The sequence below is a fragment of the Pinus tabuliformis genome, chromosome 1_2, assembly GCF_031772625.1.
Source record: "Pinus tabuliformis cultivar Carrire ecotype Pingquan chromosome 1_2, CPIR1, whole genome shotgun sequence".
Lineage (NCBI taxonomy): Eukaryota > Viridiplantae > Streptophyta > Pinopsida > Pinales > Pinaceae > Pinus > Pinus tabuliformis.
In genome coordinates, this window is record NC_142298.1 from 591,657,359 (window position 1) to 591,679,919 (window position 22,561).

A 22,561-nucleotide genomic window follows, 5' to 3' on the forward strand; every position below is an offset into this window, starting at 1 on the left:
AAGGTAAGAACAATATTGAGTTTTTGAGTTTTAGAATAGGTTGCAATGCAAATTTATTCTTGTTATACCTATAGTTTGTGATAGACCTTATTTTTATCTTCTAATCGTGTTCACCTAGGAGTCTAATTTTCAAAGTTGAAGAATACTATTTGGTAACCATTGGAGGACATATCGTTTCTAAAGAGTGAATAAAATCAATTTAGTAGAAGGTTTGGAACTTTTATAATTAAAGGCAGATGTGTGGAGAATACTTACCACCTGCATGCCCATTCCTTTTCATATTGGTAAATTTCTCACAGCCTAGTGCTAGAATAAATGTAATGGAGTTTGATGTTGAGATGGATGCCTTGTCCGATCAATGTTGAGGGAGATAGTCTTCCATATAGACAAGTAGGGTATTTCTCTTAATACTTTCATTTCCTTTTTTATCATCCAACACTTTAAACATACCTCCACCAATTTACCTACCTATCCATTCTCAATTGGATTAGAACCACCACTTTACACTTTAGACCAAATGTGCTTATTTGTCTAGACCAACATTGTTTTGTTTCCTTAATTAATTATTTCTTTGACTGATTATTGCATCTATGTAAAACATAGTCATGCTCATCACACATAATCATGTTGTACCTAAAAGTTTGAACTAAGAAAAATAGCTCTCATAAGTTTCCCAATTCTACATGATGTATGGTTTACTATTACCTCACATTGAATACAAGATCAACACATAGGGTATATTACAGGTAATGGAGCTAATTCTAACCAATACATGTAATAATACATATTATTTATGGAGTTAGTTATGAAGTTATTTCATTGAGCTGGATGCCAACTACAACCAATTCATATCTTTTCCAACCAACTTCAGTAACTATAGGTTTGAACAAGGTTTTAAGCAAAGCTCAAGCCCCACTTTTCTAACACCATTGAATGTCATTTTTCATACAAAATAAAGTATAGCTTGTATAATTTTCACCTGTAGATCAACTGATATATGCAATGTCCTAAAGCATAATACTAGATCTACTTCTACCATAAACTTTGTGGAAGCTTAAACAGATATGAGCATCATCAACCAAGAACAGATATAATTGAGAATGAGAAGTAATCAACCATAACACAGAAGATATAACACTGGGGAAAGAAACTGCCTAAAACCCCAACTCTGTATTATCATACAAGTGGAAATCTTGTTCAAGTTACAAAAAGAATCAGCTCAAAAGCTATCATGCTCTCTCTGCAATCAAACAATACAACTCACAGATTAAATAGACATAGATATATCTTCCTCAAGCCGTCCAAGCCTCCTATTTCCTTGCGCAGTTTTGATTGGGGTCCAATGATGTCACATGTGTGAATTGGCCTCATCAAGCTCACTATAACTTCTGATCTAACTATGCAATCCTCAAGGAATAATATTCCTTCTGCATGCAAGGAATATTCACAATGGAATATTCTTGCAACTGATAGTACACTGTCCCTCCATCTGATCTCAATTGGGTCTCTGTCTGAACTGACATGCATGAGTTATCCATGAGTGAATACTCAGTTATCTGAAATATAGTAGTTACATGCATGCAAGCATTAACTAACTGAACTCTCATTAATTTAACAAACTGTTAAATTAATCTAACTGGACTTGACTCAGTTAACTAAGTCAACTAATTACAACTCACTCTTATCTCTTTAACTGATGGATAAATCCCTCAATTAAAGGAAAAACTGTTGCATGTCCTCACATATACTTCATGTTCATAATTCCTTAGCTAATTAACTCAAGATGAATTAATTAATGAATTTACAAATAGTTGTTAATATCAAATTCAAATTTTACTTCCTATGTTTAGTCCAGGGACTGACTACAATAAGAAGGGATCCTGAAATGCTATTTTTAGAAAATCTATTTTTAGCACTTTCACTTTTCACCCATTGTTGCTAAGATCCACAATAGCTGAACTGATATTTATAGCAGGGCTATTTATAGCAGTGTTATTTTTATCATTTAAAATTTTAATCATTTCTTGTTGCACTTTTCAACACTCCCTCTCAACAAGAAAGGGATTATCAGCAACCCTGATCCTGTCTCTGTGGAACTCGAACTTGCATTTTGACAATGCCTTAGTCAAAATATCTGCATGATGTTCCTCGGTCGAAACATACAGCAAGATCATGATCCTCTTGACCACACAATCCCGTAAATGATGGTAACAGATATCTATGTGCTTGGACCTGTCATGAGACACTGGATTCTCAGAGAGTTTTATGCAACTCTGATTATCACAGTATATCACTGTAGAATCCATCATCTGATCAAACAATCCCACTAGAATCTTTCGCATCCAAATGGCCTCGCATGCTACTTGATTGGTAGCCATGTATTCAGCCTCTGTTGAGCTAAGTGCAACTAATCTTTGTTTCCTGTTGTACCAGGAAACTGCAGTTGAACCAAGGTTGAAGATTCCTCCAGAAGTGCTCTTCCGGTCTGATGGATTACCTGCCCAATCCACATCCGTGAAGCCTTGCAGCTTCACTCCCTCTGTCCGTCTGTACCAGAATCCGTATTGTGTAGTGCCTCTAAGGTATCTCAGCACATGCTTCGCTACCTTCCAAAATAACTTTGTTGGCTGAACCATAGCTTGACTCAGCTGGTTCACTGCATAGCAGAAATCCAGACGTGTGTTCACTAGATACATAAGTGAACCCACCAGCTGCCGATAAATAGTAGCAGCTACTACCTCACCTGAAGTAGCATCCTCCTTCCTCCAGTTACCAGCTAGAGGAGTCTGCATGGGTTTGCACTTCTCCATGTGAAAGCACCTAAATATCTCATTGGCATACTTGCCTTGAGACACACATACTTCCCCATCTTTCTGCCACACTTCCATGCCTAGAAAGTAGTGCATGAGGCCCATGTCCTTCATCTCAAACTCTCTTGCAAGGTCCTCCTTGCCAAATTTGATCAGCTGATCATCACCTGTCAAAATCAGATCATCGACATAAAGTAGAATAATCAATGGCTTACCTTCTACCATGATGTGGTAAAGGTTCGCATCACTCTTGGTGAATCCCAATCCGGTGAAATAGTTGTTGATCCCGGTATACCAAGCACGGGGTGCTTGCTTCAGCCCATACAATGCTCGCTTGAGTTGGAAAACATGTGACTCACAATTGAAGGTATCAAATCCTTCGAGTTGCTCAATGTATACCTCTTCCTCAACCTTCCCATTGAGGAACACTGTCTTCACATCCATCTGATGGATCTTCCAACCCATCTGAGCTGATAGAGCTAGCATCGATCTAATAGATGAGTACCTTGCTACAGGAGGAAAGGTCTCATCGTAGTTGATCCCCTCAACCTGTGAGAAACCTCGGGCAACAAACCTTGCCTTGTGTTTCTCAACACTGTCATCAGCTGCCGGCTTTACCTTGTAAAGCCATCGGGAACTAACCACTAACTTGTCTCCAGGTCTAGGGACAACATCTCACACACTGTTTTGTATGGTAGAATCGTACTCTTCTACCATTGAATCAACCCAGAATGGTTGTTGCACTGCCTCCTGAAAAGAAGAAGGTTCGGTCGCTACACACTCCCCAACCAGGGCCATGTAGCCAATGTATCTCTCGGGAGATCTCCTCTGTCTGCGCTGAGAGGATGGCTGCCCCACATTCTCTCTCGCATCTAGCATCAATCTATCAACTTCCCGTGAGTGTTTCCACCCGTCTCTGGAAAACTCTCCAGGAGTGGTGGTCTCCACTACTGGATCCTCTGCATGTGGCTGATCCACATCATCAGGAGGCTCCTCCTCCTTTGGAACTAAAAGTTCCTCATCTCCATGTAACTTGAGCTCCCTCTCAAGTGACACTCGCATGGCTCTCTACTCGTCAAACATCAAATCCCTGTGCACTATGGTCCTCTGACTGACAGGCAGAAACACACGATAGTTGTGGGGTGTATCTGTGTACCCCACAAGTATCCCCAACTTAGCTATTGGGTCTAGCTTCTTCCGAGCATCTTTGGTCACATGATAGTAAACTGATTGTAGGTTTTAACCTCGTACAGAAATTACCTGCATACAAATTCTAAAACGCAGAAAATAAATAATGCGAGAGTAGAAGACATAAAACACATATACACAGAGATTTTCCCCTGGATCCCAAAACCGGGACTACCAGCTTGATTTTTCATTATGTTCCTTTCAATGTTACAATACATATTTATACATGCCAAAGCATCCAATACCATGGACCGAAAACCATCGCGTCCAAAAACATGTGTGAAAATCATGCACAAAACCATAGGTGGGTTCGCCCAACCTAACATAGGGTCCAAAACCAAAATTTTCCGGGGCGCTGCCCCAGACCCAATAAAGTGGGGTTACGGGTACACCTCAAACCCCCTGTTAACTACATGGAAAGAATATAACACAACCCAACATTCTCCCACTTGTTGTTTTCTTTCCATAGGGGGCCACAAGAGAGCTTAGTCATTTTTCCAGCCCTGAAACACCCACACCAAGAGAACTTCTCAGAGCTCACAGATTTTGTCAATGCATCTGCAGTATTCTTCAAAGTGTCCAACTTTACTAGCAACACCTTTTTGTCTTCTATCATATCCCTCACAAAGTGATACTGAACATCAATGTGCTTTGTCTTTGAATGATATGCAAGGTTCTTTGCCAAGAAAATTGTGCTTTGGCTGTCACAGTCTATCCTTATAGCTTCCTGTACTAACCCCATACTTGAACACAATCTCTGCAACCAAACTACTTCCTTGCTTGCATGAGTGGCTGCCATGTATTCTGCCTCTGTAGTTGATAGTGCCACTACAGATTGTTTCTTACTCATCCAACTGACTGCACCTCCAAAAAGGTTAAACACATAACCACTTTTAGATCTTCTCTGATCCAGATCTCCAGCCCAGTCTGCATCAACAAAGCCACGAATATCCAACACTCTATCCAATCCTAGTCTTCCTTGGTAGCACAAACCATAATCACTAGTGCCACGCAAATACCTGAAAACCCGCTTCATTGTTGTCCAATGCTCCTTTCCTGGTTTTGACATAAACCTGCTCAATACTCCCACTGCATGTGCAATGTTTGGTCTAGTATAGACCATTGCATACATCAAGCTACCGACTGCACTTGCATATGGAACACGGGACATGTCCTCTTCCTCTTCTTGTGTCTTGGGACACTATTCAGCATATGACCTCACACTTACAGGAATAGGAACCTTCACTAGTTTACTATCCTGCATATTAAACCTCTGCAATATTGTCTTGACATACTTCCTTTGATTTAACTAGAGCTTCCTCTTTGCCCAATCTCTTTTAATTTCCATGCCCAAAATATAGTTTGCAACACCAAGATCTTTCATGTCGAATTTGGAGTACAATTGGGTCTTCAAATCCTGGATAACTTCTTTGTCATTTTCAACCAACAATATATCATCCACATACAAGACCAGATAAATAACACGGTCACCAATTAATTTAAAATACACACAATGATCTGCTTTGCTTCTGGTGAAGCCAAGTCCCCGTATAAATGTATCAAATTTCTGATACCACATCCTTGGTGACTATTTTAACCCATATAGAGACTTCTTTAACTTACATACCAGTTCTTTCTTACCCTTCACTACAAAGCCTTCAGGTTGCTTCAAGTAGATCTCCTCTTCCAGATCCTCGTGAAGAAATGTTGTCTTCACATCCATCTGTTCTACCTCAAAATCAAAAGAAACAGCAACAGATAAAAGTAATCTAATAGAAGTTACCTTGGCAACAGGAGAAAAAATATCACCAAAATCAATTCCCGACACCTGGGAATAACCTTTTGTTACCAACCGAGCTTTGTATTTCTCCACTTTTCCTTCTGCATTTGTCTTCTTTTTGAACACCCATTTGCTGCCAATGGGTTTCCTTCCAGCCGGCAACTCCACCAAATCCCAAGCCTCATTTTTGTGCAAAGATGCCATGTCATCAACCATGGCCACTTTCCAGAGTTTTCCATCATCTGAATCCACTACTTCCTTCACAGTTCTAGGATCATCATCAGTAATACATAAAGCAAAATTTGAACAGAAAGCAGATGGACTATACCTTTCTAGCTGCCTTCTTTCTCGAACTGATCTTCTTACACCCGGAGTTTGTGGCTCTTCAGCTTCTAATTCCTCCTCTGTTGTAGAGTCTGATTCTTCCTCCTTTATCTCAAACTCTATCGTCTCAGGTTCCTTTGGTTGGACTTCATGTTTAATAACATCTTTTACCTCTCTGAACACCACATCTTGACTTTACACAACCTTCCATGTGACTGGGTTCCAAAGCTTATAACCTTTTAAACCATCCTTATACCCAATAAAGATGCACTTTTCAGATTTACTATCCAACTTGGTTCGTTTCTCCATTGGAACATGTACATATGCATCACATCCAAATACCCTCAGATGTGAAAGAGAGGGTTTCTTACCAGTCCATACCTCTTGTGGAGTCTTATCCTCCAACGCTGATGAAGGTGACCCGTTGACCAAGTAACATGCAGTATCCACCACCTCTGCCTAGAATTCCTATCCTAACCCGGCACCACTGAGCATACTTCTTGCCCTTTCCATCAACGTCTTATTCATTCTTTTTGCAACTCCATTTTTCTAAGGTGTATATGGAGTAGTCTTCTGTCGTGCTATACCACACTTCTTACAGAATTCTTCAAATTCCTTGCTGCAAAACTCTCCACCATTATCTGTCCTCAGCACCTTTATCTTCTTCTTTGTCTGATTTTCCATGAGAGCCTTAAATTCTTTAAATCTGTCAAAGGCTTCAGATTTCTTCTTAAGGAAATATATCCATGTATTCCTTGAGAAGTCATCTATAAATGATACATAGTACATAGACTTACCCAGTGATGGAACTTTCCTAGGTCCAAACACATCACTATGCACAAGTTCTAATATTTGTTTCGCCCTCTTACTACCAGAGGAGAAACTCACCCGATTCTGCTTCCCATATACACAATTTTCACAGAAACCAAAATCTAGAGAGCTATTACTCATACCTTCTACCATACCTTTACCATGAAGTATTCGAAGGCCCTTCTCTCCAATATTTCCAAGCCTTTGATGCCACATCATGGTATTCTCTCTAGATACCACTATATCTTCTGCTCCACTTTCAGAAACCACATAACTATTGCACCCATCAATAACAGTGCTACCTTGTAGCTTGTATAGAGTTCCAATCTGAACTCCCCACATCAATACTAGTGCTCCCCAAAACATCTTGCAGGTATCCTTGTCGAACACTATTTTTACACCTGCATCATCCAGCTTGCTTACAGAAATCAAATTTCTGGCCAATGCAGGAATATGCAGAACACCTGGAAGTGTTATAACTCTTCCACCTTGCAATTTCAACTTTACTTTTCCATGACCAATGATTCTAGCCTTCTTGTCATCCCCCAGGAAGACATCACCACCATCATATTTCTTATACTCATAGAACCACTCTCTATGGGGAGTGAAGTGAAAAGATGCACCTGAGTCAATCAACCATGCCTCATGATCTACATGTGTAATTGAAGAAGCCAAGTACACATCCCTACCTTCATCTGAGGTGGTTTTCGCCTCTGCAGAAGGAGCCTCATCAGATCCCTTTCCTTTGTCAGGAGCTTTAGATTTACAATCCCTTTTGAAGTGGCCTTCCTTTCCACATTTCCAGCACACCACCTTTACAGGTTTTCCTGGAGATTTAGATCTCCCTCTAGATTTAGATCTCCCCCTCAATGACTTATTTTTGTTTCTGTTCTGGGACCGTCCTCGTACAAATAAGGCATCACCATTTTGGCTCTCCATATTTTTCCATCTCATCTCCTCCGTCAGCAAGGTAGAGACTATTTCATCAAACTGCAAAGCAGTTTCATTGCTACCTATTGCAATATCCAGACTATCCCACGAATCTGGTAGAGAGCACAACAAACTGATGCACTTATCTTCATCTGAAATTTTAATATCAACAGATGCTAACTGGCTTACCACAGTATTAAATGCGTTCATATGCTCTGTCACCGAGTCTCCATCTTTCATCCTCAGGTTATACAGCTTTTTCCGCAGGAACAGTTTATTCATCAAAGACTTAGATTGGTACAAAGTCCCTAACTTGTCCCACAAAGACTTTGTTGTAGCTTCCACTGATACATTCAGCAATACTGAATCTGAGACACACAATCGTATTGTGCTCTTTTCCTTCCGATCCAACTTCTTCCATTCTTCATCGGACACTCCCATTGGTTTAGTACCCGGATCTACCGCGATCCACTAATATTTATCCACCAACAAATCCTCCATCTTGAGTTTCCACAACTCAAAACTCTGACCACTAAATTTCTCGATATCTATCTTTCCACTGCTCGCCATCTTCTTTCACCACCAGAATCGATCTCGCAGATCTCCCACTAAACAGGGTCTACCACAGGCCCGAGCAAAACCCCTCAGCAACAAAGGCGTCCCCTTGAAGCCAAATCTGCTCTGATACCAAATGTAGGTTTTAACCCCATACAGAAATTACCTGCATACGAATTCTAAAACACAGAAAATAAATAATGCGAGAGTAGAACACATAAAACACATATACACAAAGATTTTCCCCTGGATCCCAAAACCGGGACTACCAGCTTGAATTTTCATTATGTTCCTTTCAATGTTACAATACATATTTATACATGTCGAAGCATCCAATACCATGGACATAAAACCATTGCGTCCAAAATCATGTGCGAAAATCATGTACAAAACCATAGGTGGGTCCGCCCAACCCAACATAGGGTCCAAAACCAAAACCAAAATTTTTCGAACCCCATAAGGTGGGGTTACGGGTACACCTCAAACCCCTATTAACTACGTGGAAAGAATGTAACACAACCCAACACTGATGATCCAAAGATGCAAAAGTGACTCACATCTGGTCGCTTCCCAGAAAAAGCCTCCATAGGTGTCTTCATACCCAATATATGATGAGGACTTCTGTTCTGAAGGTACACTATTGTATTGCATGCCTCAGCCCACAGATGAAGTGGTAGGCTTTGGTCATGCAACATCGCTCGAGCTGCTCCCACAATAGATATATTCTTCCTTTCGGCCACCCCATTCTGTTGTGGGTTATGGGGTGCCGTCAGTTCCCGTTTAATTCCTTCTGCAGCACAAAAGTCTTTAAACTGCTGAGAAACATACTCTCCACCATTGTCGCTACGCAAGGCTTTTACTTTCTTTCCAGATTCTTTCTTTTCCAAGGCTTTAAACTCACAAAACCTCAAGAAGGTCTTATCCTTATTTTGCATAAAGTAGATCCAACATCTACGAGAAAAATCATCAATAAAAATAACATAGTACCTTTGTTTAGCGGTGGAGGCTGTAGAGAATGGTCCACATACATCTGAGTGAATTCGCTCCAGGATTACTCCATCTCTACTATCCCAATCCTGAAAGGAAGATTTTGCATACTTACCCAGGGTGCATCCTTTGCATGTATCTGTTTGCTCTAGTTTTCCCTTGGGTAAGCCGGTAGAAATTTGCTGCATGATCTTCAAGGCCCCGTGATGCAAGTGACCCAGTCTTCTATGCCATAGCTCGCCAACATCTTGGCTTTGCACCACCTTTGCTTTGGAACTCAGTGCAGCACAGTCTTCTACCTCCAGCTTGTAGAGATTTTTTACTTGAATCCCAATTCGCTTGGTCTGTCCGGTGCCGATATGCCTCAAGAAAACTTTTCCTTTACTAAAGACTACATCATAGCCTTTATCTTCTAGCATAGCAAGAAACACAAGATTCTTTTTTATACCTGGTACATACTTAACAGTAGATAGGGTGAGAGGAGCACCATGCTCCCTCTGAAACACAACTGTATCTTCACCTGAGACACAGTACTATCCATCATCGCCCATCTCGATCCACATTTGGAGATCCTTATCCTCCAATGTAATGAAAAAATTCTTGTCACCCGACATGTGGAAAGAAGCTCCACTGTCCAGGTACCAAACACATCCCACCATGGATGAAAACATGCATGCAATAAGAGAGAAATCCAGCTCAAACTATGAGGTCAGTGCCTCACCATCAAATCCCTTGGAGGAACCCTTCTTGGATTTCTTTTGTGGACAATTCGTTGCATAATGGCCCACTTCATGACAGTGAAATCATCGCACTTTCTACTTGTCAAACTTCTTCCCACCATGAGAAAATTTGGATTGGGACGCCTTCCCTTTCCCTTTCTTAGCTTTACTCACTAAAGCTAGATTTTCTTCATCATCTTGTTTTGATGAAGATCCATCCCTGTTGCTTCACCTTATCTCCTCCTACATTAGGTCCGACCAAAGTCGTTCCCAGTTTGGCAGTTTCTCTCTTCCATTAACCAAGTCCTGGTAGTTATGCCAGCTCTTAGGAAGACCGAGGAGTGCTAGACTCACCATGTCGTCATCAGCGGTTGTGATCCCTACGCTTCCAAGCTCATCCTTGCAGGTGGTGAGCTTGTTCAGGAACGTAGAGATCGTGTCGCCCTTTTTTCACTTGATCTTTCGAAGCTTGTCTTTCAGTGCCAGCTTCCTCTGATCACTGCTATTCTGATAAATATATTTCAATGTTTTCCACATCGAAAATGGAGTCTCCTTCCCATGGAGGCTCGAGACAATGTGATCTCGAACTCCCTCCAGGAGGATTCTCCTTGCTCTAGCCACACACTTTTTCCATTCCACCAATTGAGTAGCATCAGTCAGCTTTTGGACTTCTTGATCAATGAAGTCCTTTAGACCGTTATCTTCTAATACTACCTCCATGCGATCCTTCCAAGCTATATAATTTGAACTGCCTTCAAAGGAATATTCGAGTCTTAAACCACTTAACGCCATAGGTGAAATAGAGATATGGTAAGAACTCAATTTCAATATTCAGAAACCAAACTTTGAACTTCTCCTTCTTGTATATTGTTCTTCCTTGATCACCTTTTCTCTGATACCATGTAGAATTTTCACCTGCAGGTCAACTGATATATGAAATGTCCTATAGCATAATACTAGATCTACTTCTACCATAAACTTTGCGGAAGCTTAAACAGATATGAGCATCATCAACTAAGAATAGATATAACTGAGAATGAAAAGTAATCAACCATAACACAGAAGATATAACACTAGGGAAAGCAACTGCCTAAAACCCCAACTCTGTATTATCATACGAGTAGAAATCTTGTTCAAGTTACAAAAAGAATCAGCTCAAAAGCTATCATGCTCTCTCTGCAATCAAATAATACAGCTCACACACTGAATAGACATAGAATATGTCTTCCTGAATCCCTCCAAGCCTCCTATTTCCTGCGTAGTTTTGATTGGGGTCCAATGATGTCACATGTGTGAATTGGCCTCATCACACTCACTATAACCTCTGATCTAACGGTGCATTCCTCAAGGAATAATATTCCTTCTGCATGCAAGGAATATTCACAATGGAATATTCTTGCAACTGATAGTACATTGTCCCTCCATTTGATCTCAACTGGGTCTTTGTCTGAACTGACATGCATGAGTTATCCATGAGTGAATACTCAGTTATCTGAAATATAGTAGTTACATGCATGCAAGCATTAACTAACTGAACTCTCATTAATTTAACAAACTGTTAAATTAATCTAACTGGACTTGACTCAGTTAACTGAGTCAACTGATTACAACTCATAATTACAACTCACTCTTATCTCTTTAACTGATGGATAAATCCCTCAATCAAAGGAGAAATTGTTGCATGTCCTCACATAGACTTCATGTTCATAATTCCTTAACTAATTAACTCAAGATGAATTAATTAATCAATTTACAAACAGCTGTTAATATCAAATTCGAATTTTACTTCCTATGTTTAGTCCAGGGACTGACTAAAATAAGAAGGGATCCCGAAATGCTATTTTTAGAAAATTTATTTTTAGCACTTTCACTTTTCACCCATTGTTGCTGTTATCTCAAAATCAGGCCCTGGAAGGCTGCAGACCAGGAAGACTTCAAGTAACTATTTCAAACCTACTTTAGGCTGAGGCTTAGCCTCCTCAACCTGAGAGGGCTCTCTCTAGATGGGTTAATGATTTTGATTAAGATAAGATGGCTAACTCTTTGTGAAATAACTGTGACAAATATAGATGCTGGAAAAACATTAAACAAGTTTCCATTGGGCCTATGGAGTCAACAACATCTCAATAAACAAGGATCTTGACTTTACATAGAAGTCAGGGCATTCAGCATTTGAATATTCAGAACATAACTCATATGAAACCACAGTCTATAAATGCATACAGGAAATCAGAGCACAATCAGTGAATTCTGAGTGATTATACATTTATAAAACTGTAAAAAATTTAGGAAAGGACAAGATCACACGTTCTGAACATAGAAATCCTTCATGAATCCTGAGAAGTAAAAGCCAAATTATATTACTGAACTCTGTCTTACATAAGCCCAAATACAATGCTCTGTCATAAAGTTTTCCAACCCCCATTACATTGTTGTTTCAGCTATATATAGAATTCTTATTCTACCTGATCGAGATTCCTCCTCCAGCATGAGGGGAATTCGATAACTACCTCTAATGACACCTATCAACTATTTAATTAACTAATTAATACAATAAAGTGCTGACTGGAGCTTTTTTAGAGTTCTAAATCTACTATGACTCTAACTCCCTATTGTATGCATGATGGCTTCTCCTCGTTCTTTGACACCTGGTCCTCTTTCAGTTTGGCTGAAATGGCTGAGATGGGTATTTAATGCCCCATGTTGACCTGGAATGTTGAAACTTTTTAACTGCTCAGAGATATTTGGAGGTTACCCTTGCTTCTCGGCTTCAGTTTTTTCCAAAATCTTCGAATGCACAGAAGCATGTTCTTTAGCTTTTAATTACCCAAGATGTGGAAGACTGCCACGTCCTTGATGCGTTGTAAGCTCTTTTCATGAACATGTGTACAGGCAAAAATTCCTTGCAGGCAAATCGTTTGACATATTTTGAACTGTGATAAAGGGGCTTTATGACAAAAATTCAAAATTGGTTTTGAATATTCAATCCTTTTAAACATCCATCTGTCTTGACCTGATTGGCTGTTGTTTGCTCCAGCTGATGTCTTGTACACCCTTTAGCCGTTTCCCTTTCAAAATTCCCGCTTATAATTCAAACTACTTGATTTGCGTTAAAAACAACATCTTCAGCAATTTCGTAGCGCGCTACGAAACTGCTAAATTATTTGAAACAGTTTGCCTTTGACCCGAGATCTTTATCAACTGAGTATTTGATTGCCAAAAACTCCCTTCGACTTTCCACATGTTGAACAGGGATTTATATTTCCTCAGAGAAATAAGATTAAGCAAATTTGTCAAAAATTTGAAACAAAACCTTACTTGAAGTGAAAAACTCATTTAGCAGGCAGTCGGCTCAGCTGTGTCTTCAAATCTTCAATTTGTTTCCTCATAGCTCTATTCCCAGCTCTCAGTTGCATATTAATCCTTCTGATATACCTGGCTTCTTTGATGGCTGGTACTGTCCAGGTGTGAAATTGTTCGTGGCCATCAACCACTGAATTCAACTGAGCCTTTACAGCTTCATTTCCTTCCCATAAGGTTTTATAATATTTTGCATGTATGGCTGCATGCTTTCTAGCGGCCTTCTTCAATTTAGCAATCTCATACTTGGCTGACTCTAATTGTCTCTGTATGGCTGCTATATTATCTTCTTGAGATGCAATGGCTGTTTTGCCCGTGTCTTTTTGTATCTCTTCCCCTGTTTCCTCTGTTCTCGGCATTGCTTCCTTTACTTGCTGGAATCTTCTTGTTATAGGTCTTCTAGGTTTGAAAATGAACTCTTCAGCTGGCACATCAAATCTAAGCCTTTTTGAGGCCTTGGATTTCTTGGTGCTTTCCTGCTCTGACTGCATCAATTCAATTTGGACTGGTAGAGACTGCTCGAATTCAATGGCCTGTAATAAATCATTCAAATTTGCCTTGGACACTGGGCTCTCTTCAACTGCTACAGCTTTACCTTTTTCCTTCATTATTTGACTTCTTGTTCTTACCCTTGAGACTGCTTCAGATGTGCTTGTTTCTGGTACATCCTTTTTACCCTGAGCCTTTTCCTTAGTTATTTGCTGAGGTTGATCTTGGATGATGAGAGGCTTCACTGGTTTTCTTAGCTGTGACTTTGGAACCCTTTTAGCTCTTGCCTCTTTTTGGAGCTCAGCTATTGTAAAATCTCTGGCCGGTTGTGGAGTGAGGCCAGTCTTGCTTTGGAATCCAGCCATAAAAATAAAAGAATTCCAGTCTCTGTCTATCTTCTGGAGGCCATCTAAAACCAGTAACTTGATCAAACCATGATGAAACAAAGAGGTTTCAGAATCCTCTTTTCTCAGTTGTACCTTATCACACATCTTACTCAAGCTACGAAACAAATAAAAAGGTAGGTCTATGGAGACTTTCCCAGTGAAATGCAAAAGCAGTTTGAAATGGTAAGAATAAACTTTGTTATACCTTCCCTCACAAGTCAAATATTTTTGTATGCAGGTGAGTAAGAGAGCATAATGTTCTTTGACATAATTCCTGGGCACTCCCCTACTCAAATCTTCATTTACATATGCATCCTTTAAAAACTCCTTACAAGGATTCATGTCAAATTTGAAATTTTTAAACCATTCCTCTTGTCCTCTTGGGATCTCTGTCACAGCAGATATTGCTTCTGGAGAAACCTGCACTTCTAACATAGCTACCTTTGAATTCAAACCAGTGAAGTTTAGTGCAAATTCTTTAGTTACCTGCGCATGTCCTCCTTGTAACTTTTTGCAAAAGTTCCAGCACCCGGCATTTTTAAACGCTTTCTTCACCCCTTCATCTCTCAGCGTTATATCCAGGCCCTCGGGTTCAGTCCTTAGAGGTTTACCGGATCTGTGCTCTTTTTTCTCCATGGATTCTTCTAAATCTTCGCACACAAAGACTACCAGCTCCGGTTGGAGTTGTGATTCAGCTTCTTTTTGAATTCAGCCTCGCTTGATTATCAGCCTCGCTTGAATTTTGAATCTTTCCGCTTAAAACCTTTCAAGACATAATCTTGCAGATTTGTCATTCATGCAAGACACTTACGGTCATCATTAAGGCTTATGCACGGTGAAATTTCTTGGGAATGATAATACATGCGTATCAACAGCTCTAGTGGTGGTGATGGTGGCAATGAGCGTTAAAACGTGATAGGGGAGATATATGAACTGACATGAGAAGACATGGCTGATGACTCACCTAACGGACTTGATATTTCAGGAAAGATTCGCTGCGGAAGTACGAATCCATGATTTCGCAGCGCTGTTAGTTTTAAATTTTAATGATGCGCTGCGAAACTGCTTAATAATGATGCGCTGCGAAACTGCTTAATCATGATTGCGCTGCGAAACTGCCTAATCATGATTGCGCTGCGAAACTGGCGAATGGGAATTATGCTGGGAAATTACTAAAAGACATGGTGACTCGGATAAGACAAGATGTGGCTATAGAACACTGATGAGTGGAGGAGAACCAATGGGAGTTGAGAATGACTTGAGTTAAGAAACTCTTTAAAACTCCAAATCCTAGGGGAAGAAAATTAAAACGAAATTAAACTAACAAGGACCTTTGTCATGGGGCTAGGATAGAAAATTATATACATCAGATTTTGAGTTCTAAGTGATAACAGTTGCTAAGATCCACAATGGCTGAATTGCGATTTATAGCAAGGCCATTTATAGCAATGCTATTTTTAGCATTTCTTGTTGCACTTTTCAACATAGCTTTCACTGTGTGACAACAGTTCTCCCTTCATGAATGTGCCCTTCCTTGCTTGCTCCTTATCTTCAAACCCTAAATTCACTTCTTAATCCATTGTAGCTTCAATGAATAAGTGCATATAATTACATAGCACGTTGGCTTGGAGAAAGAGAAGTTGTAACATGAGATAGACTGCAAGGTAGACAAGCAATTGAAGATAAATTTGCACAACACTCAATTAACTTTCATCTATCTGGGATGGAAACTCTATTCATTCACAAAACATGCAAAATTAAGAAGCATATCACTCTAACTCTACTCACTAGACTCCAACTGCGCCTATTGCATGCAAAGAGTTATTATTTTTCCCATTTAGATATGGCTATCCATTTGATTTTTTCGTCACCTGTAGTGATAATAGTAAAGAGCCAAATTCATTTGATTTGTTTTTCTCCTGTAGTGATAATAGAAAAGAGATAAATTGGGGTTTTGGATGTTTTATTGTTTTTAAAGTTAACTCAATAACACAGTCAAATTCAAAATTAACCTCAATCTCAATTTGACTCCTCATCAATTGTAATTCAAACTCACATTGATTGAGTTGAACTTGAAATGGGCAACTGTGATTTTTACTCATGCCAAGTAGGAAAAACTCTTAAGTTAAACTTGAGTTTCAACAAGTTTGATCATCTTTTCGATTTCACTCCACATCTAAAATAGGCTCCCAAAAATTAGACTTATATAGAGCTAAATATCCCACATCCAAACCTATAAGGTAGCAACAAACTCCCTTGCCATCAAGGCAATAGAAATGCACACCATTGAAGCAACAATATAAATAGAAGCAGTCAAAATGAAAGCCTTTAAAGCAAAAGTATAAATACAGGGTAAATTGATGAAACTTAGACTTGGTTAAGTGAGCATAAATAGGAAAAGAACCAAAATAACTAGCAAATTAAATATTTAATTTCCTTCCATGTTGAAGGCGTGTACTCACTAGCTGGGTCTAAAAGGGGTTTTTCATTTCATTTGTTTGTCGCCTATAGTGATAATAACAAAGAGCTAAATTGGGGTTTTGAAGGTTTTATTGTTTTTAAAGTTAACTCAATAACACACTCAAATTTAAAATTAACTGCAATCTCAATTTGACTCCTCAACAATTGTACGTCAAACTCACATTGATTGAGTTGAACTTTAAATTGAGCAACCATGAGTTTGACTCGTGCCAAGCAGAAAAAACTCTTAAGTTAAACTTGAGTTTCAACAAGTTTGATCATATGTGCAATTTCACTCCACATTTGAATAGCCTCCCACAAACTAGACTTCTATAGAGCTAAATATCCCACATATTATCCTATAATGTTGCAGCAAACTCTCTTGCCATCAAAGAAGTAGAAATGTACACCATCGAAGCAACAATATAAATAGAAGCAGTCAAAATGCAAGCCTTTAAAGCAAAAGCAGAAATACAGGGTAAACTAATGAAACTTAGACTCGGTTAAGTGAGCATAAATAGGAAAACAACTAAAAGAACTAGAAAATAAAATATTTAATTTCCTCCCGTGCTCAAGGTGTGTACTCACTAGATGTGTCTCAAAAGGGTTTTTCATTTTAATGTGAAAAATGAAAGAACGGTTTAGTATCATTGACTTTCTTTAAGTCATGTGGACCTTCAGTAAAGATATCCTCCATAGGATGGTGATCCAGAAAGTAATTTGAATCTTTTGCCACGGGATTGCACAGGATTGTGTTCACAAGGATTCAGAGCATAGAACCAGAGAATGTGTCCAAGATCATTGGGTATTTGCTTCTTCAAGACCTGGGAGATCAAGAAATGATTCGCCTGGCATTTGGGCCTAATACACTCTTACAGTCCATGATTTCCAAGGCCAAGACAGAGCTTGGTTTATCATCTCCGTCCCCTCTTCAGTCACCTCTGCGCTACACTCAGTTTTCTAATTTGTTGTCTCGCTCATTCTCTTCTCCAGCACCCAATGGCTTTCATGGGGGAACTCACATTCCACATGAGCAACAACAGGATTCAGCATTGTTCGCCCATCATGAAGTCTTGAATCCAAACCGTTTTGTAACTGATGAGCACAGCGACTTTATCAATTTGAGCCACCAGCAAAGCTTACCCAGTGATCACAAATTTTCAGACTATCATGACCAGTTACTGAACCTCAGGGATGATTTTCAGCTCCAAGATCATCTCTTCTATCCCACTGAGAATCTTGATTCCTACAGCCTACCAAATGATAGTCATGTCTATACAGAGATGCTCTCTTTCTTGAATGGAAGCAAGACAGGATTGAATCACAGGCGATCTTATTCCATGACAGACGTTTCTGTAAGCTGTGAGCCAGTTTCTTGGAAACCATGCCTGTATTTTTCCAGGGGATATTGCAAGCATGGCTCCAGCTGCCGTTTTACTCACAGTTATTCACGCTCTGACAACGTCTCGAGTTCAATTCCCTTGGATCCCCGCTTCGAAGAAGCTTTCTCTGTGGAATCATTGGAGAGATTAGAGTTAGAACTTCAAGAATTATTGAGAGGAAGACGGGCCCCTATTTCCATTGCTTCCCTACCTCAACTCTATTACGAGAGATTTGGGAAAACCCTGCAAGCCGAGGGATACTTGACTGAGAGCCAGAGGCATGGGAAAGCAGGATACAGCTTGACAAATCTACTAGCACGCTTGAAGAATACAGTAAGCCTCATTGATAGGCCTCATGGTCAGCACGCCATTGTTTTAGCAGAGGATGCTAACAGGTTCACAACTTATAGGCCAAGTGAACGAGATCCCTACTATTTGAGTGGTGTCAGCTCTGGATCCCATCAAATTTACATGACATTTCCTGCTGAAAGCACCTTCACGGAGGAGGATGTTTCCAACTATTTCAGGTATGTAGTATCAGTTTCTATTATATTATCCAGTGCGGCTTTCTTGGTGGGTGGAAGGGGTAGTTAATATGGTTTTACCAGGGTTCTATGTCCTGCCAGTGACATGACATGCTTGTGCTGGTTAGTAATTGACACCAGGTGCAGGTCCCGGGCATAAAAATATCTTAAAAAAATCTATTGTTGCCCCTTTCAGGATATACGGACCTGTAGAGGATGTGAGAATTCCATACCAACAGAAGCGTATGTTTGGATTTACAAGCCTGAAACTGCTATCCACCAAGGTTTACAGGTCTCAAGATGATTAAAAGATGATTGTTTCTAGGTTGAAATTTAAAACACAGGAAAGTAGGACTGCAGAGCGGATTGTACCTGGGTTTGGAGCTGCAGAGCGGAATTGCAGAGTGGAGGAATTGCAGAGCGGGAGGCGCCAGCTCGAGGAGGAAGGTGAGTGAGCAGCCGCGGGATCGCACCTCCTCAATTCGAATTGTAACCGGCAATAACTCTCCGCGGCTGCCATTCCAGCTCGTCCCCGATCTGTCAGGGGATGTCAGGATTTCTAGCTGCGATCGGATCCATTGTCAGGGAATGTCAGGATTGCCAGGGGAGGGTGGCGGAGCTAGGGGAGGGTGGCGGAGGGCAGAGCGATTTCCGGCGGCCGGAGCCGAACGATTTTCCAAGCGGTGACAGAAAACGGGCCATTCCTCCGCCTAGGTAGACTACTCCATTGCTTTTGTGACAATTTTCACAAGGGAAATGTTTGAATCAATTTTCTTTGTCTCCCTTCATCCTGATACAAGCCACTTCCATCAATAGCCACGTGGGTGGATAATATTATAGTAGAATTTGGTAATTCAAGCTTTATAACATTCATCTGGCAGTCCGATAATATGACTGTAGCATTTGGTAATTCAATCTTTGTAACATTCATCTGGCAATCCATTTGATGAGAACTGCTTCGCTTTATTGAATAACGTACAATATTGACTTGGGATTAAACTACAATGATTACACATATTTAAACAAAACAAAAAGAAATTTCATATCCATCTCTAAACGTAGAGCCATTTCAAAAATCACTAACCTTTTACCAAATTAATGGTAAATGAAAAAGAATACCTTGAGCAACAAAAAAATCTCCAAATTAATCAAACTATGTGAAAGTGGGAATTAAGGTAGGACAATTGTTTTGTAGAAAATTTGTAAGATAATCCAAACATACCGGTTCAAGGTCTCCCTTGTAATCCATTACTTCTTACAGATTCCCTTTATAGAAGAATCACATAATTGAATCATTTTGGCTACATTGTCACTGAAAATTTTGTACAAGGCTATCCTACCATTTTGCTCCATATTACATTAATATCCAAGATTCATTGTCATTTTAGAACTGGAAATTTGAGCATCGTTCTTGGCATGGAATTGACTCTTAACCAGTACAAACCCGAAATGTTTTTAGCAGATATAAAGGCATTATATTGGGCAATTTATGAGTCTTTGTGATAGGCTAGTCTCCTAGCTAGTCATTCAAGCAGCTAGTTAATGAAAGAACAGAAGGTCATACCATGAAAGAAAGAGATTAGAAGTAGATGAGGATATAAAGCTTACAAATACCTGTACAATAATAACATCATACAAAGTGAATTTTAAAATGGAGACACAACATATGAATTCTCTTTCCAATAAGTTGATTAAATTCCATGAGACTATATACTTAAGAAAGTTTGATTTCAAAAATAGAAATTATTGTGGACATATATCTCGATGCGAGTTAGAGTGGCTTAAGCCAATCCAGAATTTGAAAATAAGGGCGAGTATCTGAGTTGATATGGATACAATAACAGTGGATTTGTGAATCATTCTCTATGCAAAATGGCATTTCCATTATCTAGTATGAAATTTCCTTGTACATGGAAGTCCCGACAGTTATAGGTAACATCAGTTGTGTCTTCTAGATACTTTTCATATGTCATGTTTGTCAAGGATGGACAAAGTTGCAATAACAAATTCTTTTTTAGAATGCACTCATATTGAACATTTGTTGTTGTTTGAATAATTCATTGTCGTTGGAGGCAGCATCGATATGTTGTTGATTGTTTACATGTAGAACAATGGAGTTGATCACCAAAAATTGATCTGAATGTGTCAGTTGGGAAATTGCAAGTGTTACAAATTGTAACAAATGGATCTGCGTGAATATTTGCTATCGCTAACATTCCTTCAACCTAGTTCATGATTCAATATAATCGAAGTGTTAGATATTGCAATAAAAAAATATATGATAACATTAAATAATTTAATAGAACTTATATTTGGTGGAACTTGAAATTACCTTTGTTGTTGAGGCAACGAGTTTGTTTGGATTGGTAAGTTCTCTCTTTGAATTTAAATTCGTTATAAAGGTCAATTTGCAAGTGTGCAATGATCTGTTTTGTTCTTTTTTTCTTTAACGAGATTTCAAAATTGAACGCCATTGGTGTTTGTTGTCTGGAAAGTTTTTGTTTTATTGAGAGGAAGAAGGAAAGAAATGTAGAGAACAAATAAGCCTGAATTAGAAAATGCATTAGTGTTAAAAGTATTTGCTTTAAAATCTATTTGAGTAAATGTGAAATTGTATGCATGATAGAGTTTGTACATATCGTTGCTTTGTCTTCTTCTGATTGGCCATCTTTGATGTCCAATGAATATTGGAGAATTGTTTGTTTCGCAGATGTGACAAGTGCAAGAGTTGTCCCTATTGCAAATGTAGATCTCGTAGTTTTTAGTTGTATGATTGTTGTAGTTAGGAGGAACTTGTATTCTTTTCAAATGGCTCATATTGTTTCTAAAGTGCTTGCATAATGTAAAACCAATATGAAATTGCAATCACCATGACCATAGACTATTTTTGCAGAGATTCTAAAATATTTGATACAAACTCCTTGGTCAATGACAAGTTTAGCTTCAACACGTGTAATTAGAATGTGTGGCATGTTTAGTGTAATTGTAATTTCCCCTTTTGTATCAACTAAGTCAGCATGTAACAAGTTCTCTCCATGTGCTTGATCAAGTTTTGTTCTATATCTAATGAGGACATCTCCATGAAAGATTGTTGTTACTTTGAGGATTTTGAGCTCTTGTATTGTGATGAGATTGAATTACTTGTGCTTGTCCTCTATTTGAGATTCTTCTTTATCCCTTTTTCCTGCAAAGCAGTATTTTGTGGGTGTGAATTAGTATATTGTCTTCATTAAAAAAGGTAACAATAATAGACATAAAGAATGTTTACTTACCTCTTTTCAAGTTGAGATGAGGTATCTGTAGTTTCAACGACATGATGTTTCCTTTTCATATTGTCTATCTGTACAAAACACCACTATAAGCTATTAGATTTTCAAGTAAGATAGGCAATATTCAATAGTAAATATGTCCATAATGTCATTCAATGTGTTGATACATACCTGGATTAATCTAAGAAAATGATAGATGAAAAAAACGTAGACTTTGTTCAAATGAGAGATTTAGCAAAGTGTACAGAAAATTTTGATTACAGTTATAATAGAGCATAGATTATGCTATGATCAGACCAGTATGCCCATGTGAGATTGATTTCACATTGTTTGATAGGAAAATTTGTCCAAATGTGATCTATTATTGTTTTTCTTCGTGGAGATAATTTACTTCTTATTTCTTGTAAGTTTTCTATTTCCATATATTGTACAAGGGTTCTGCTACGAGTTGTTTGTAGTTGGATGTCAATGTTCAAGTCACCAATGACTAAGAAAACACAATTAGTATGTGTAATTTGTGATTTTGCTTCTCTAATCATTTGTATTATTGTAAATACTTGTTCAAATGGTGCTGCATAAATGTTGATT

General features: G+C 39.0%; 1 protein-coding gene across 1 annotated transcript in view; it reads left to right on the forward strand.

Moving 5' to 3' along the window:
• Positions 1-19,391, forward strand: part of LOC149207040 (zinc finger CCCH domain-containing protein 18-like) — a 55,524-nt gene extending 36,133 nt beyond the window's left edge. Inside the window, exons 3-5 of the mRNA XM_089397898.1 lie at positions 17,547-18,707; positions 19,030-19,151; positions 19,249-19,391. Coding sequence (XP_089254024.1) covers positions 17,547-18,707; positions 19,030-19,151; positions 19,249-19,391 — 1,426 coding nt within the window. The remainder of the gene's footprint in view (positions 1-17,546; positions 18,708-19,029; positions 19,152-19,248) is intronic.
• Positions 19,392-22,561: the final 3,170 nt, after the last annotated feature.